Below are 18726 nucleotides of genomic sequence, written 5' to 3'. Positions count from 1 at the left end.
GAAAGGTAAAGGAAAATTACTGATGAATTATACATAATAGATTTTATAGCAACATAAAGATTTCTCTTCACTGCCTTCCACAAAAGAATGTAACAGTTTCAAAATCTGAGGATCAAAATGTTCTATACCACAATTGGGGTGGCAGATATATGGGTATATACATTTGTCAAAATTCATGAAACTGTATATAGCCAAAATTCTGCACTGAATTGAATGTAAGATATACCCCAAATATTTAAATCATCAAGAATTTCAAGAAACTCATTATCTTTTATGGGCACAATTTCATTCATTAAAAAAAATATTATTTATTCTAAATGTACTACTCATCTCTGATAATCATTAAGCCAAACTCTAAGAGATTACATTAACTTCCCATACATTAAACTTTGTGAAAGTTTTTTTATTATATTTTGGTTTTTCAGGGTAGAAGAATTTAAAGTACTTCCATCAGTGAGACTCAGGGTTGTAACTATAACCAATTTCTTTATGGTTTTTGCTTGTTTTGTCATAATTGAGATTTTATTGGCTGTTCTAAGAATTAGCACAAAGACATTTCAATTTGTACACAACTCTTCATGTATGTAACCAAAACCTCAAAGTCATGTACTTGTGACTCTTTTCTAAGCAGTTATTCCAGTGATTTTCCAGCTTAAAATCTGGGGATAAATTTTCCTTGACAGGATATCAAGTACTATTATTGTCAAATGTTGTACAATGTTACACAATTAAGTCCCACTAATTCACAATTTAGTATCATATACACTATATACTCAAATTTTAATCTGTCACAACACATTAACAAAGTTACTAGGAAAACTGGACAACTACAACTAAAGATATTACAGAGTGTACAAAATTCTGACAGGGAGAGCCAAGGTCAAAGAATGGTTTTCTTGAGGAAACAATTTACCAAAAGCAACACAGAAACAGAAGTAATTTAAAATGTTCAAGATGTATTAAATGCAGGACTGACTGCAAACTGCCATTTAGGATGCTCTGTGTTATAGAATATAAAAACCACCCCGTCTATGGAATGTTAGTCTGACACCCAAGACAACCACATGCAAAATGGAACAGGAAGAGAATGAGAGAAATGATGAGTGAAAGGCCTCTCCAATCATGAGAATACAGATATGTCCAAAGAGCAGTCTTTCAGCAGTTCACTTTGGGGAAAATAAAGACTGCATCAAGAAGTTGCAGAGTAAATGATAATGGCTAGAAGGACAGATTATGACCAGACAATAAAATATTTTCAATGCCAAATTAAGAAGTCTAGGCTATATATGGTAGACTACAGTGGTGGTTCTCAAGTGTGATCAACTCTAATGTCAGTGTTCTTAACACATTTAAAGTAGGTTAAAGTCTGTTAAGTGTGTGTTTGACTTACAATATTTTCAACTTATGATGGGTTTATTGGGATATAATCCCATTATAAATTGAGAAAAAGATGTGTACTCCAGAGCACTGTTTGTCTCAATCAGGTCTACCCTCAGGGGCAACTAGTTAACTGGAGCCTATCCTGCAGGGGTATTATCAGAGCCTAACTGACCAGGACCAATTCAACTCTACCAGGCTCTCTAGCTTTCCAGTGGGAGAAGAGAAATACCCAACTCCAACTCACTCTTAACCATCTTACCCTATCAAAGGGGAAAAAAAAAAAACCTAAAACTGAGAAACAGTTGTGAAGGCCACCATCCAGAATCACTGGTTCATGAAAAGACTGGGACCTAATCATGGGTCTACAAACCACCTCCCCTCTCCCCACACCTCACCATCATATTACTACAAGCCTATTTGCAGCATTTCTTTTATCCCATACACCATGTTTAGCTCTCCGGAAAAAATGACAAGGCATACCAGAAGGCAAAAAAACAACATCTGAAGAGACAGAACAAGCATCAGAACCAGACACAGTAGGGACTGATCTGATGAAGGATTTAAAACAATCAAGAGGATACCCTGAGGATTTTAGTGGATAAAGTAGATCAGAAGTAAGAACAGATAAGCAGTAAGAAGAGATGGATATCCAAAGAAAGAACCAGAAAGAGATGCTACAGATCAAGAGCACTAGTTCTAGCGCTTGAAGAACTCCGTTGATGGGCCTGTTAGTAGACTGCACTGCTGAGAAAAACCTCTCTACCCCAGAGGACAGATGTATCTGTAGAAATCTGGAAAACCAAAAAGCAAGGAGAGGACTGAAAAAACAATCAGAGCAGAGTACCCAAGGACTGTGAGACAATTCCAAAAGGTATAACATACATGTAATGGGAGTACCAGGAGAAGAAACAGAGAAAGGAACAGAAGAAATGCCTGAAACAATAAAGACTGAGAAGGTCTAGGGCAGTGAAGATACCCTGTGATATTATAATGTTGAGTGCATGTCATTATACATTCATCCAAACCCAGAGAGTGTACAACTGCAAGACCAAACCCTAATGACAACTATGGACTTTGGGTGATTATGACATGTCAGTGTAGGTTAGTCTTTAGCAGGTAAAAAATGGACCAGTCTGGTAGGTAATGCTAACATTAAGAGAGAGTATACATCATGTGTGGGGGTAAGGGGTATATAGGAAATCTCTCTGCCTTCTCAATCTTGTAAACCAAACTGCTTTAAAAAAAACTTTAATCTTATACAATACATACACTTTAGGGTGCAAGAAAAGTAAGAACAATGAAGAATCAAAGGAGAAGTAACCAGAAGCAGAAAGAGAAAAAACCAAGCAAGTTCTTTTCAATGCTATCCCCCATCTCACCATACTCCAGTCAGACTGAATTACCAGCTACTGCATAAATTAGTACCTTATATTCTTGCTTTTTTTTTTCTGCCCCCTGACCATTCCTCTTGAAGTGATCCACCTAATCATCTACAACTGTAAAACCATGCCAACTTCCAAAGGCCCATCTCAAGGACTCCTACTTCACACTTTTCTAGATGCTCCTCAAATGAATGTACACTCTTCTGAGACACAAGAGCACTTCCATGATTCATATGTATTCCTAGTACATACTATGCCATGACATGCCTTGTATTAGACAGATAGAGCCTCATATGCCCTACCAGATGGTAAGCATATGGAAGTCTATGCTTGTTTTTTCATTCTGCTCCATATTCAGTACAGTGTTGTATATATAAATAGGAACTTAAAAACATTTTGTTTTTAAATGAATGCTCAAAAACACCCTTAGTCAGGAGCCTAGGCGTATTTCCCAAGCCCTTAAAGGAACGAAGTAAAAGAAAATAAAAGGAAAATAAAAACAAAAAACACAACTAGTTAATTTAAAAAAGGGGGGGGGCTTTTAAATTCCAAAAAAATTCCTATACTTCCCTAATAAAGACTTCAAAGAAATTTTAGGAACTTGGGAGATACAAAAAATAAAAGTCAGTGGGCAAGGATTAGCAATTAAAGTGAAAGGCTCTCAAATATTTTTTATCAAATTTTTGAAACATTTTCAGGATCAAGGCAAAATACTCCTTCATCTTAAAAAGGTTCTCTTTATCAACTGAATTCAACAGCCTTATAGTTTTAGCCTTCTGGGCCTAATAACCCTATTAAAAGGTCAGCACGGGTGGGGGGGGGTGGTAATAAAAAGCAAGTCATCAACATTTGGTAATACCAGTACTTCGTCAAGACCATGAGCAAAGTCAAGCCAGGCCAGACCCAGCAAGGCCAAGACAGAAAGTCTAAAAAGGAAATACAGGGGTGAAAAGTGGTGTGAAAAGTAGTCTTTAGGGTGACATAAGGAGATTCTTTAGCCATGCTTAAGGTAACACTCAAGACACAAGTCAATATGATTTAGACCAAATACAGGGAACAAGCAGGTATAAGGTCCAGGTTAAAGAGCTGACATCAATGCCTAAAGGTTTGCAACTAAAACTGAAGTCATTAATAGAAACACAGTTCAGGAATGTAAGCAAGGGATGTTCTTTCAGAGTCCAGGGCTCAAAACTGAACACAAGTTCAAGAAACAACAATTGGCATTGTGCCTAAACATGTTCAGAGTGAACAGGACTTGAGATGGTTGGGCTCCAGCCCAGTCCCCTATGCTGTGTGACCTAAGTAACATAATCAGAGCCGCAGTCCCAGCCTTAAAACAGGGATACCACCTATCTTGCCTATCCCAAAACAAGACTGCTGAAGATAAGGTGAGAAACCATAAATGCTTTATGAGCCATGATGTTATAATCAATAGATGGTGGGGTTATCAGGAGGATAAGAACAATTTACCTTATAGCTTCCTGATGTAGCATAGCACCTTATCACCTTAAGGCCACAAGATCAGCTTTCCAGAGCAAAACAGTCTTCTGAAGACCATGGGGTTAGTGACTGCAGCACTTACTTCTGGGAGAAATTCTGGAGGCCAAACACTGGGTATGTGAAAAGGAAAATTTAGACTACTATACACAATTCTTCAGATGAATTATCGGGAAAGCCAGAAATTTACAGCAAAAGGAAAAAAAAAAGTAGCAGGATCTGGGTGGCTCAGTCAGTTAACCTCCAACTCTTGACTTGTGCTCACATCATGATCTCAGGGTTGTGGGACCGAGCCCTATACCAGGCTCTGTGCTCAGTGTGGAGTCCACTTGAGATTCTCTCCCTCCCCTCTCTCTCTGCCCCTCCCCCCACTCATGTCTCTCTCTAAATAAATAAATCTTAAAAATAAATAAATTCTAGAAATCAAAGAAAGGGTCAATAAGTTTTAAGTTAATATGGAAAATACCGTTACATTGTTTTATTTCCAGAGAATAAAAAGACAAAAAAAATCACTTAGCTCTAGGAAAAACTAGAATTATGTCAAAGTCTCTGTCATGTTACTAGAAAACAAGGGGCCCATGCATAAAGACAGTATGATAAACTGAATTGAAACAGATCCAACCTTTGCTAACAGCACAAACCTTGGCACAATACTTGAATCAATTTAATAACAACTTAGTAAAGTGAGCAAGACACAGACAAAGGAAATTACAGAGGAAAGCTGACTGTGGAAAGACATATAGTGAGTTAATTATATGGCCCCGTTTGCCTAGGACAATCCTCATGTGCACCTGTCGCCCTGGTGTAATTATTAATAGTACCGTCTTTTACTCTCAAAAGTATTCCAGTATGGATGATGAATTATATGTCACCATATCCATAATAACAGAAATTATAAGGTCGATAGAGTTAATGTTACTGTAAATGTACAATATTCACTTGTGAAACAGGAATAGGTTTTGTACACCGAAACTCAGATGTTTTAGAAGCCAGATATGCGAAGTGTGCTAAACTCACAAAAAATATATTACATAAATGCATTGCCATGCCATGATCCTGAAAATGCCTGGGGGAGGAGGGAGAAGAGCAGGACTGGCTATATAGTCAGGCTGAACTAAAGCAGTACAGAGACAGATCCTGATTCACACCCCTGCTGCTCTGCCCCCTTCTAGTGTATAACAGTATTTAATACGAAAGTCGTGTTAAGGGAAATGAAAGACTAATGGAATAGGAATGGGGAAGATTTCTTTTTTTTATTTTTTTTTCTTTAAAGATTTTATTTATTTATTTGCCAGAGAGATAGAGAGAGAGCACAAGTAGGAAGAGTGGCAGACAGAGGGAGAGGAAGAAGCAGCCTCCTCCATGAGCAAGGAGCCCGACGTGGGGCTCGACCCCAAGACCCTGGGATTATGACCTGAGCCAAAGGCAGCCACTTAACCGACTGAGCCACCCAGATGCCCTGGGGAAGATTTCTTTAATGAAAACAGGTAATTGCCAGATATTCTGTCTAAAGAAAATGGAAATCATTTGAGAAAAGGGGCTAAAAGATTTACTAGTTGAAGCAGGGGTTGTGGTAACTTCCTAGAAAGAGGCCAAAGGTAGTGGGTTAAATGTCTCAAGGCCACAAATAATTTCAGAAATTTTTGGCTCTTATAGACAGATCTCATACCATAGACCATTCATTCCCACTTTACACACTGGTTGTATTTAAGGGTGTATTTGCCATTTGAAAAACATCTTTCCTTGGGATGTCTGGGTGGCTCAGTGGGTTAAAGCCTCTGCCTTCAGCTCAGGTCATGGTCTCTGGGTCCTGGGATCGAGCCCCACATCAAGACTCTCTGCTCAGCAGGGAGCCTGCTTCCTGCCTGCCTCTCTGCCTACTTGTGATCTCTCTGTCAAATAAATAAATTAAATTAAAGAAAAGAAAAAGAAAAACATTTTTCCACAAAAACTGTTATGATATTTAAGTACCTGATATTTTGCAGCACAAAAGCCCACTTAATCTGTATATATTAACTAGATAGTACCAATGGTGTTTCTCAAATGACAGGCAACTAAGGACATAAAAAAGAGGGTAACCATTATACTACATCCCAGTTGGAGGGGGGGAGAGGCAAGACTCTCTGGATGGCAAGCAATGGTAGGGTAAGAAAAAGTCTTCTGAAGTTCTATGGTAGTTGCTCTGAGGGATAAGAAGACACATGAACAGAAATAGTCTAGGAGAGGGAGGGGTGCCTGGATGGCTCAGTTGGTTAGGCTGATCTCAGCTCAGGTCTTGATCTCAGGGTTGTGAGCTCAGGCCCCACGCTGGGCTCCACACTGAGCGTGGAATCAACTTAAAAAATTTTTTTTAAATAAAAAATAAAAATAAATGGTCTGGGAGCATTCATTCTTACTAAATATCATAAAAAGAAAGATAACAGCAACTGGTAAATTAACTGGAAAAGCAAGAGATCGAGAAGGAAGCCCAGTAAAGAGCAACTACAATTGTCATGACAAGACATAAAAAGCCTGGGTACTCAACTAAAAATTGCTGAGGCAAGACAGCAAACTTAGAACTTAAGAAATATCCTAAGTACAACTATAAAATAATAAAGAGACTTTCTTAAGACCTGTTTCAATAATTTATACAATGGTTCTTAACCATTCTAGGTTACAGAACCATCTTACTTTAACAAAAGCAAAGAATTCTCTCCCCAGCAATATAGAAGCACACCCTGCTTTCCAGTAACAATTAATATATTACTATAATAATTACTGTGTTACACATGTTTATGACTTCCAGTAGAACATATTAAGAAAATTTTAAGTAGAACTTGGGAAACGTAAAATCACAAAATACAGGGTCAGGAAACAGTATCTTCTGCAAGACCATCATAGTAGCCAAATACAAATACTGTGCCCAAGATTATAAAAACTGTTACAAAAGTATATATTAGAAAAACAACCATAAGATTTATTAAAGGATAACACGGGCATCAGAATTACCAAAGGACTTGTTAAAATACAGATTTCTGGGCCCCCCTCCCACATTTCTGATTCAGTAGGTCTGGGATGGGTCCTGAAAATTTGCATTTCCACACATTGCTGCTTTGTCCAGGGAACACACTTTGATTGGTTTTTAGAGCAACCTTCAGGAACTATGCCAACTCCTTTTCATCCACTTCTGTCCCTTAAGGGCCGAAGATTTGGGTGCACTGACCCCTTTGTCTTCAGGATTTATTGCCTTTCCTTCTTCACTCTAAGCTTTATGCAAAAAGGGTCTCAACCTTTTTTCTACCTTGCTTCCAAACACATACAGAGCCTCCATATTATTTTGAATTGCCAAAACTGCAATTAAAAAAAATGTTAAAAGAGAAAAGGTAAGTGAAACAGCAAAACAAAATTTGATGCTTAAAAGATTTTGGTGCATTGCAGAATATCAAAAAACTGTACACATATTCTAAGAGATGACTTCTTCGCAGGTAACAGAAGAATATTTCTTCCACAGACTCCTATTTATAGGTGTTTGTAATCACTACTTCTCTTCTAGGATCTCTACATATCAATAGATACACTTCAAATAAAAATTAAAATTTGTAGCTACAATGGTTATAGTGACAAATTTATAGAAGTATTTTTGAAACAAAGGAAATAAAATGTAGATTTTAACCATGCCTTCCCTTATCAAAATGATATCTAAATGTTCTGCCTCAATCATCCCCTGCCTTTTTTTCTTTATTAGTATAAATGTGTAAGTTTTGTTTCATTCTTACAGTACCATTTCTTCCAGGTATCAGAGGCAGCAGAACTAATTTCAATCTTGAAAAGCAGAGTGGTCACCCTAAGTATATCAGAAATTGATGTGCTATATAGTTAAGAGACCCATATACAGCGAACAGTGAACATTAAAGAATATTAACATTAGCAGTGTCTCTGGAACTTGCCTTTATTTTTAATATTTTATTTATTTGACAGAGAGAGAGAACACAAACGGGGGACAGCAGGCTCCCCACTGAGTAGAGAGCCCAATGCGGGGCTTGATCTTAAGACCTTGGAACCATGGTCTGAGCTGAAGGTAGATGTCTAACTCAATGAGCCACCCGGCTGCCTGTGGAACTTGCATTTTAAAAAAATTCTCAGTTACCTGTTCTTATAAAACTGGAATGAAGTCTATGTGACTTTTAACAGATCTTGCTTTATAATTCATTAGCGTAGTCATCTCCAATTTCAGTTGCCCAGACCCCACAGAGATATAGAATCTAATCCACTCATGAGGGAGAAAACACGAGAACTTCTATTATATTTATCTCAGTTTTCATTTATGTGAATATTTTTTAAAAAGCATAACAATATAATAGTATGTATGTATCAAATACGTCTAATATAATAGTGTGTATATATAGATACAGGTATATCTACTATATCTGTACACCATGTACACATAGCTATTTATTTGTAAATTATATTAGGAAGGGCATAAAAATGGAGATTGATGATAAACATTAACATGAGAAAGCAACACACGCTGGAAATCAAGAACACGAATTCAGGGTGCCTGGGTGGCTCAGTTGGCTAAGCAACTGCCTTTGCCTCAGGTCATGATCCTGGAGTCCCTGGACAGAGTCCCACATCAGGTCTCCTGCTGACCTCTCTATTCTCATGCTCTCTCTCTCACTCTCTCTCTCTCTCTCTCAAATAAACAAATAAAATCTTTAAAATAAAATAAAAAGAACATGTCTTCAGTCTGGACTCAAACTCCACCCATACCACCCCACAAGCTGGTGGCAATGTGCAGACTGTTTCACTTCCCTAAGCCTATTTCCCCATCTGCAAATAAGATGGAGAGTATACTCGTAGCTCATACGGCTTCTATGAGGAGCCCATACCACAGTCCATGTGAAGTGCTTATAGAGTGAAACAAATGGTAAACACTCAGTATTTTCTCTTACTTTAGCATATAAATCCATAAACGTAAGTTCAATAATTCCTATAGTAACAAAATTAAAAGATCATTCCCCTAATTTTCCCAATTTTGGCCATTCAACCCTTTTTTCTTTTTTTTTTTAACTGGATACCCGTTAACAGTCTCTGCTACTCTATTTATATGCTTATTGCTACTATTTCCCAGAAAGATTTAAAGCCTGTTTTTATGATAACACATTAACTGAACTATGAAACTATAAAAATTCCAATATGCAGGGAAATGCCTCAATAATTATAACTTAACAGACGGCAAGGACTCTTTAGCACCTAATCTCTCCTCACCTTACCTTTGCTCTGTTTGTCCTTTCAGTTGAATGCCAAGTGATCCTTTGGTCAAATAAGTTGTACTGGTCCATTTATGCATATAATTACACATAATTACTAACAGCAAAATAGTACTTAATAGATAATTTTAATCGGGTGTATCAATGCTTTAAAATTCTAGACATATTCTATTACTAAGATCAACATAAAAAGTCTTATTGTGGGTCCCCTCCAACACAAAGCCTTCTGAAGGAAGTTGTGTAACTTTATTGTTCTTATATTTTATAATTCCATGGCTTGAGAATTTCCCATCAAATATCTGTAGTTGAGCAGAGTATAGAAACAAACTGTGCTAATCAGTCTCTAAAATGGCTCCCAATGACCCCAACATTCTCACACCCATACCTTGTCAAACAGTCTCCCCTTGAGTATCAGCTGGACCTAGTGACTCCCTTCTAACAAACAAAATTTGGCAAAAGTAAAGTGATTCCAATTCCAAGATTAGCTTACAAAAAGACTTTAACTCCCAGGTTGTTGACCTTCTCTTGCTCTCTGAGCTCCCTCCCACGCTCTCTAAGGGAAGCTCACTGACATGTTAAGAGCTGCCCCATGGACAGAGCCATGTGGCAGTTAACTGTTATCCCCAACCAACAACCAGTGAAGACCTGTGAAGACCAACAACCATGAAGCCACATGATTAGGCCTTGAAGTGGATCCACCATGTATCCGGCTTTGAGAAGACCACAATACCAGCTGACATTTTAATAGCAGCTTATTGAAAGACCCACAATCAGAAGACCCAGCTAAGCTACACCTAGATTTCAGACCCAAACAAACTGTGAGATGATGAACATACACTGTTGTAAGCTGCCAAATTTGGGAGCCGGGGGAGGGGTAATTTGTTACATAGCAAAAGATATGTTTACATAAGTTAAAATTTTAACTTAAAATTTTCAGTAAATATATACATGCATTTATTCCTTTGGAAACAGTACTCCACATAATTCAAAACTCACTGATCCTATTTTAAAATGTATTTTCTAGTAGGTTTTCCTAACCCTATTTTTGCATACTTTCATAGTGACTCTCCTTGTTTCAGACACTCATACATCTGTGCTATTAACTAAGTTTTCTAAGAAGTATACCGATAAAAGATGACAGAGGTGTTATTCAGGTAGATTAGCTAAATCTAAAAAAAAACAAATATCAGGTACAACCAGTTTTTTTTTTACATAAATTGGTTTACAGTTAATTATAAATATCAAAAACTGATAACATAAACTCTAAAATTATTTATTCCAAATGTTATCACTAAAAGGTAAGCATGGATATATAAAGGAAGAAAAAATAGGGAAAAAAGGACTTTTACATTTTTTTTAAAAAGAGGAAAAGTAAAAACAAAGTTCATGCACACTAGAAACTATACTAAAGTGTTTAGTCCACAAAGCAGACAATAACAATGTCAATTGTCACTGCCTCCTATGCTATGTTCAAATCAACAAAACCATTCATTTCTCTTATGTAAAAAAAGTATTTCTTAATCAAGTACCTACACTTTCCAAAATATCTCCAATATTGGCAGAATAGACAAACTTGACTGTAATCAAAACCTCAATTTAAACAGGTCACAGATTGAGCATACACTGACATCTAATCTTTTTGATCTTGGGTCAGAAGACAATGACCTGGAAAGCAAAAGCTTTATATCCCGTTCTTAATCTAAAACACTCTTGTCCTCTATTTTCAATTTGAGAACAGCTTTGAAAAACTGCCAGATACTTACTCTCTTACTTGTCCCAGTATTCCATACAGTACACTCTTTAAATGTTACCTTCCCAATGAGGCCTGCCGAAAGCACCCTATTTAAAATTACAGCTACCCACCATTTACCTGCTCTCATCCCCCTTTTTCCTGCTTATTTTGTTTTTTTTTGTTTAGTCTACCTTTTTACAAGCATCCAACAAAATGTCCACTTTAGGGTTTGAAGATTAATGTGAGATTCTGTTCTGTCCCGGATATATTCCAAGATCTGAGTATCTGGTGTAAACAGACCTTCAAATATTAGCTCAATATTAAATGCATGAATAAATTGAAAGAGTAAATCCTTTCTCATATGACCAAAAACAAAAAACAAAAGCAGAAGCACTAAAGAGAAAAAAATTAAGTTTTCAAGTAGCATTTCAAATGCTAAATATTTTTCTAAATTTTAAAAAAGTTAACATTCTAAACCAAAATCACAAGAAATTAAGTACTTTAATTTTTTTGACTAAGGTTTCTTATTAAACTCATGAAGTTTCCTAATGATGACTGCTAGAAATGCAGAATGATATTACAATTCACTTCTTTAAAAAAGAAACACTTAACCAAGAAATATAAATCAAGATGTAGTTTTGCAGATAAGAAGGCACCAAAATAGTCGAAGAACCACAGAATTAACAACTCTTTCCTTAAAGCCTACAACACACCACAGTCTCTAGATCAGTGCTTCCAATACAAATTAATTTGATCTATATATGTGATGTTAAGTTTTCTAGAAGTCACAATAAAAAGTAAAAAGAAACACATGGGATTAGTTTCATATCATATTTTATGTAATCCGGTATGCCCATAACATTATCATTTCCAACAGTTAATGAATATTTTAAAGTTTAAATATTTACATTATTTTTCTCATATTCAAAAGTTGAAGTGCATTTTACATTTGTAACACATCTCAATTTTAGGTGCCCAGTAGCCAAACATATCTTAGTAGCTACCATACTGGACAGTAGATTTCTAGACCTTGTAAGGTACTAATAAAATATAGAGGCATACCTTATTTGCTCTTGAATATTAATATTAGAAGAAATACCAAGAATAACATCTCCTGTTTTTAAATATTAAAGCTCACCAATCATACTCACAGAGTTCTAAGTTTTTTTTAAATAAGCTTTACATTTTAACATAAAGTTTTTACTTCTAACCTCTATTATAAAATATTTGGAATTTCACTGAAATTTAAAAGATTCAAGATGAATCCACATAAGTATAAATTATACAGCCATGCCTGTTTACTTGTTTGGCACAGTGATAAATGATAACACTTCACACATCTGAGCATTTAATATCTGATGATGAGGTTAAAAAGATTAAAATAACTTGTAATTCGAGGAACTATTATGCAATCAGATACATTTAAATAGGCTGTCAAATACCTGCATAAGCTTACTTAATCCCTCCCTGTCTATATATTACATGCAAGTTTAACAGATCTTTCCTTGGAGGGTACTTTTAATGATTGAAAAAATGTGAATTTTTGCTATTCTTTTCAGATTTAAATATTTCTGTAATTGTGGTATAAGAAATATATTTGGTCTTTGTCCTTGGTTCCTGGCAGAGAGCTCTTAAAACCCTTGAATTTCCTGAGTCAGAAGAGTGTATTTTGCCCCTTCTGATCACACTCTGAGTTCATACTAAGAGAGTACTCAGAATGGTGCCTCTAGATCACCCTGGGATGGGACTGGTCAGCAGAAAGACCGGGCGATTAGAGCAATAGGACTTTCACTTCTGACCACTGAGGAAACTGAGCTCTATAAAAACAGAGAAATCTGTTCCATGCCTTTCTCTTAGCTTCTAGAGTCACCAGCAATCCCTGTCATTCCTTGACTTATGGCTCCATAACTCCAATCTCTGCTACCACTGTCAGGGTCAGCTTTTCCCCAGTGTCTGTGTCACCACGTGGTGTTCTCCTCTCTTACACAGATACTAGTCATACTGAACTAAGGGCCAACACTACTCCAGTATATCCTTACCTTAACTAATTACATCTGAAATTACCCTACTTCCAAATAAGGCCACACCCTGAGGTACTAGAATTTAAGACTTCAAAATATGTATTTTTGTGGGGACACATTTCAACCCATAACTTGGGCCTTTAAAAAAAAAGTCGGCCAACACCTGATCTGGAAAATTTTAAACTAAGGAGAAGTAGGTCCAGAAGGGCCACTGAATAGTCATAGATTTCAAAGAAGAGAGCTGAGATATTGTTTTAGACAAACTAACTTGAAAGAAAAAGTAAGAGCCCTCAAAAGATGTCAGGCAGAAAGCAACATATGTAGGTCAGGAATCTACACTGGCTTAGAGATGGAGGAACCAAGTGTAGCCTACAAAAGGATGAGCATTCGCAAGGTAAAGTGTTGCAGAGCAAGTCAAGAATTCATCTTTAGAGACTATAATTATTAGGTAACAATGTGATTAGAGAATATGACTGTTATATAACATTAGATTATAATGTAGAAAAAACATAATTTAGTATCATATAAACTAAAAGAGAAGCATCTCAACTATGACAAATATAAGAGATTGAAGAGGCCTGAAAAACAACCAGGGGATTTGGCTAGAGTAAGATTCCAACCAAAGAAAACAACTTCTATGGAGAAACTAAAAGGGACGCCAGAGGGATGTCAGGAGGAAGATGATAATGCTCAAGAAATAAAACATGATTTATTTGTACAGCGGGTGCAATAGATCATTACATCAATGACCCCCCAATAAACTACATCTCCTGGTATTCATGCCCTTGTATAATCCTCTCCCACAGACTGTGAGCTTAACCAGATCACTTGCTTTAAGCCAATTTGATATTAACAGGCACTGGCAAGGCAAGCAAGGGATGATAAGTACTTTTATGCAGAAACTTGTTTTCTTGGAACACTGTTCCCTGGAAGCCAGCTGCCATGCTGTAAGGAAGCCTGAGCTAGATTATGAATGATGGGAGACCACGTGAAGAAAGACTGCGAAAACTAAGAAGTCATCATTTCAGCCCCAGCAGAGCTCCCAGTGGAATGCAACCACACAGCATCACAGTGACCTCAGACTATACCAAAGGGAACAGAAAACATACCTAGCTGAGCCCGGTCAACCCACAGGATCAGGAGAAATGATAAACTGGTGTCCTAAGCCACTAAGCTTTGTGGTGATTAATAAAGCAGCAATAGAGAATAACTGATATAGTCAGAAGAGGACATATGTTTGAGGAAAGCAAGAACATGAGACTGGGGATTCTTATAAAACTAAAAGACTTGTATATGCATGAGGAAAAAAGAAAAAAGGAAAGGTGTACAAATACAAAGGGTAAAATTAGAATGCAAAGAGAAAAACTAAAGATACTGAAGATGAACCTGAGTCACATATGAGGAATAATGGGAAAATTTAAGAGAATAACAGGAAAAGCTTTCCACCTACTTCATCGCTTTCATCTACTTCAATTCCACCATCTTTGTCATCATCCATCTGTTTATGTATTGTTTGAAGAGCTTCCAGACTGTATCTGTCTTCTTCTGTGAAGCATGGTGGACTCAGTGATAGGCAGGGATCTGAAAGAGAATGAAGGCAATCACTAACTTGCCACACCAAAACATAGGCTATATAGTTAACAGAATACAACGGAAAAGGAAAACAACACTAAATTTTAAAACATTTCATGTTCAATGTTTAAAAACATTAAATTTCAGACTAAGTCAAACCAATGGGTTTCTAAAAGTCTAGCAGAGTCATCGAAAGTGTAATATATGGACACAACTCATTAAAAATAAATAACTCAATTTAATGGATCTTAGGCAACTACCACCAGAAGTAACTCTAGTACTGACATCAGGTTTTCTATGATTCTTCCACATCTTGAACTATTTTTTTCTTATTCAACATTATATTTACTAATCATTCCCCCCAAAACAGAATGCCTTCCTTAAAAAAAGAAAAAATAACCTTAAAATCACAGAATACAAGGTGATATTTTTGAAGAATCCAGTTTAATTAAAATGTGAATCCAAGTAAATACAGCAGAGAATATAAGAAAAGGATACACAGAAGAGTTACATGATACTTAGAAAGGTTTTTTTTTTTTTCACATTTCTATTTAACAATGAGGGCTCACCCATATTAATACCTTTTAAAATACATCACTTCTTAAATTTAACAAGGAAACACTGGGGGAAAAAAAAAAAGACTGAACTTTTAAAAATCTTATTCCTCATGTTTTCTTTAATATACATTTATTGGTTAAACCTCTTCCTATGGAAAATGTGTAAATTTAATCTAACAATTTAGAGATAATTTAAGGCTTTTCAAAGCTTAAAATCAGATTAGTAAAAGTTACCTGTTGACTCAAACAGTAAACAGCCTATACACTAAAATGAAAATGTACTGCCAAAACTTCAATTACACCCAATCCAGCTGACTGGCAATTTGACAAACTCTAAGAACTTACTTCTATTAATCTGCCAGGTCACTAAAATACCCTTTTAAAACACCATCAGTTCCACATGTATTTCTAGAATTAGAAATGGCCTAGAAGGTTAAAGTAGTTACTAGAATAATAGAAGGGTTAGCCATAGTTTGGTCTTCTCAACAACAGTTAAAAATCTAGTTTATCCATATGACACTCTCAATAGATGCTGAAAAAGCATTTGCCAAAGTACAGCATCCCTTCCTGATCAAAACTCTTCAAAGTGTAGGGATAGAGGGCACATACCTCAATATCATCAAAGCCATCTATGAAAAACCCACCACAAAGGGCGCCTGAGTGGCTCAGTTGTTAAGCATCTGCCTTCAGCTCAGGTCATGATCCAGGGTCCTGAGATCAAGCCCCGCATCAGGCTCCTGGCTCAGCAGGAAGCCTGCTTCTCCCTCTCCCACTCCCCACTTGTATTCCCTCTCTAGATGTCTCTTCTTCTCTGTCAAATAAAATTTAAAAAAAAAAAAGAAAGAAAGAAAAACCCACCACAAATATCATTCTCAATGGAGAAAAACTAAAACCTTTTCGGCTAAGGTCAGGAATACAGCAGGGATGTCCATTATCACCACTGCTATTCAACATAGTACTAGAAGTCCTAGCCTCAGCAATCAGACAACAAAAGGAAATTAAAGGCATCCAAATTGGCAAAGAAGAAGTCAAATTATCACTCTTCGCAGATGATATGATACTATATGTGGAAAACCCAAAAGACTCCACTCCAAAACTGCTAGAACTTGTACAGGAATTCAGTAAAGTGTCAGGATATAAAATCAAAGCACAGAAATCAGTTGCATTTCTCTACACCAACAGCAAGACAGAAGAAAGAGAAATTAAGGAGTCAATCCCATTTACAACTGCACCCAAAACCATAAGATACCTAGGAATAAACCTAACCAAAGAGGCACAGAATCTATACTCAGAAAACTATAAAATACTCATGAAAGAAATTGAGGAAGACACAAAGAAATGGAAAAATGTTCCATGCTCCTGGATTGGAAGAATAAATATTGTGAAAATGTCTATGCTACCTAAAGCAATCTACACATTTAATGCAATTCCTATCAAAGTACCATCCATCTTTTTCAAAGAAATGGAACAAATAATTCTAAAATTTATATGGAACCAGAAAAGACCTCGAATAGCCAAAGGGATATTGAAAAAGAAAGCCAAAGTTGGTGGCATCACAATTCCGGACTTCAAGCTCTATTACAAAGCTGTCATCATCAAGACAGCATGGTACTGGCACAAAAACAGACACATAGATCAATGGAACAGAACAGAGAGCCCAGAAATAGACCCTCAACTCTATGGTCAACTAATCTTCGACAAAGCAGGAAAGAATGTCCAATGGAAAAAAGACAGCCTCTTCAATAAATGGTGTTGGGAAAATTGGACAGCCACAGGCAGAAAAATGAAATTGGACCATTTCCTTACACCACACACGGAAATAGACTCAAAATGGATGAAGGACCTCAATGTGCGAAAGGAATCCATCAAAATCCTTGAGGAGAACACAGGCGGCAACCTCTTCGACCTCAGCCGCAGCAACATCTTCCTAGGAACATCGCCAAAGGCAAGGGAAGCAAGGGCAAAAATGAACTATTGGGATTTCATCAAGATCAAAAGCTTTTGCACAGCAAAGGAAACAGTTAACAAAATCAAAAGACAACTGACAGAATGGGAGAAGATATTTGCAAACGACATATCAGATAAAGAGCTAGTGTCCAAAATCTATAAAGAACTTAGCAAACTCAACACCCAAAGAACAAATAATCCAATCAAGAAATGGGCAGAGGACATGAACAGACATTTCTGCAAAGAAGACATCCAGATGGGCAACAGACACATGAAAAAGTGCTCCACATCACTCAGCATCAGGGAAATACAAATCAAAACCACAATGAGATATCACCTCACACCAGTCAGAATGGCTAAAATCTACAAGTCAGGAAATGACAGATGCTGGCGAGGATGTGGAGAAAGGGGAACCCTCCTACACTGTTGGTGGGAATGCAAGCTGGTGCAACCACTCTGGAAAACAGCATGGAGGTTCCTCAAAATGTTGAAAATAGAACTGCCCTATGACCCAGCAATTGCACTATTGGGTATTTACCCTAAAGATACAAACGTAGTGATCCAAAGGGGCATGTGCACCCAAATGTTTATAGCAGCAATGTCCACAATAGCCAAACTATGGAAAGAACCTAGATGTCCATCAACAGATGAATGGATAAAGAAGATGTGGTATATATACACAATGGAATACTATGCAGCCATCAAAAGAAACGAAATCTTGCCATTTGCGACAACATGGATGGAACTAGAGCGTATCATGCTTAGTGAAATAAGTCAAGCAGAGAAAGACAACTATCATATGATCTCCCTGATATGAAGAAGTGGTGATGCAACATGGGGGCTTAAGTGGGTAGGAGAAGAATCAATGAAACAAGATGGGATTGGGAGGGAGACAAACCGTAAGTGACTCTTATTCTCACAAAACAAACTGAGGGTTGCTGAGGGGAGGGGGGTTGGGAGAAGGGGGGTGGGGTTATGGACATTGGGGAGGGTATGTGCTTTGGTGAGTGCTGTGAAGTGTGTAAACCTGGCGATTCACAGACCTGTACCCCTGGGGATAAAAATATATGTTTATAAAATAAAAAATTTAAAAAAAAATCTAGTTTATCATTCTGCCTCTGTTATAAACTAACTGTCCGATTCTGTACAAATAACTTGTCCTTGTGTCTTAGTTACCACACCTGTAAAATAGTCTAGATGTTTACTAAGATCTACTGCAGCTACAATGGCCTAAGAAATAATCTAATTCTGTGCTTAGGGAAAACAATGTCAAGAAGCCACTTCTGGAAACCAATTAATAACTTTTTTTCTTTTGGTAACAGAACAATGCATATCTGGATTACATGCATGTTCCAGTTGTAACTCGTTTGGAGGAGTTAACACTTTTAA

At 36.9% G+C, this 18726-nt stretch overlaps 1 protein-coding gene across 2 annotated transcripts in view; it reads right to left on the bottom strand.

Moving 5' to 3' along the window:
* STIM2 (stromal interaction molecule 2) overlaps positions 1-18726 on the bottom strand; it is a 145636-nt gene that overhangs the window by 69529 nt on the left and 57381 nt on the right. For both annotated transcript variants that reach the window (XM_032334040.1, XM_032334041.1), the window contains exon 2: positions 14712-14842. In XM_032334040.1, the coding sequence (XP_032189931.1) occupies positions 14712-14842 (131 nt within the window). The remainder of the gene's footprint in view (positions 1-14711; positions 14843-18726) is intronic.

This window comes from Mustela erminea, chromosome 2 (assembly GCF_009829155.1).
Source record: "Mustela erminea isolate mMusErm1 chromosome 2, mMusErm1.Pri, whole genome shotgun sequence".
Taxonomy (NCBI): Eukaryota; Metazoa; Chordata; class Mammalia; order Carnivora; family Mustelidae; genus Mustela; species Mustela erminea.
The sequence above is the reverse complement of the archived record's forward strand: the minus strand, read 5'-3'. Positions and strand labels throughout refer to the sequence as shown.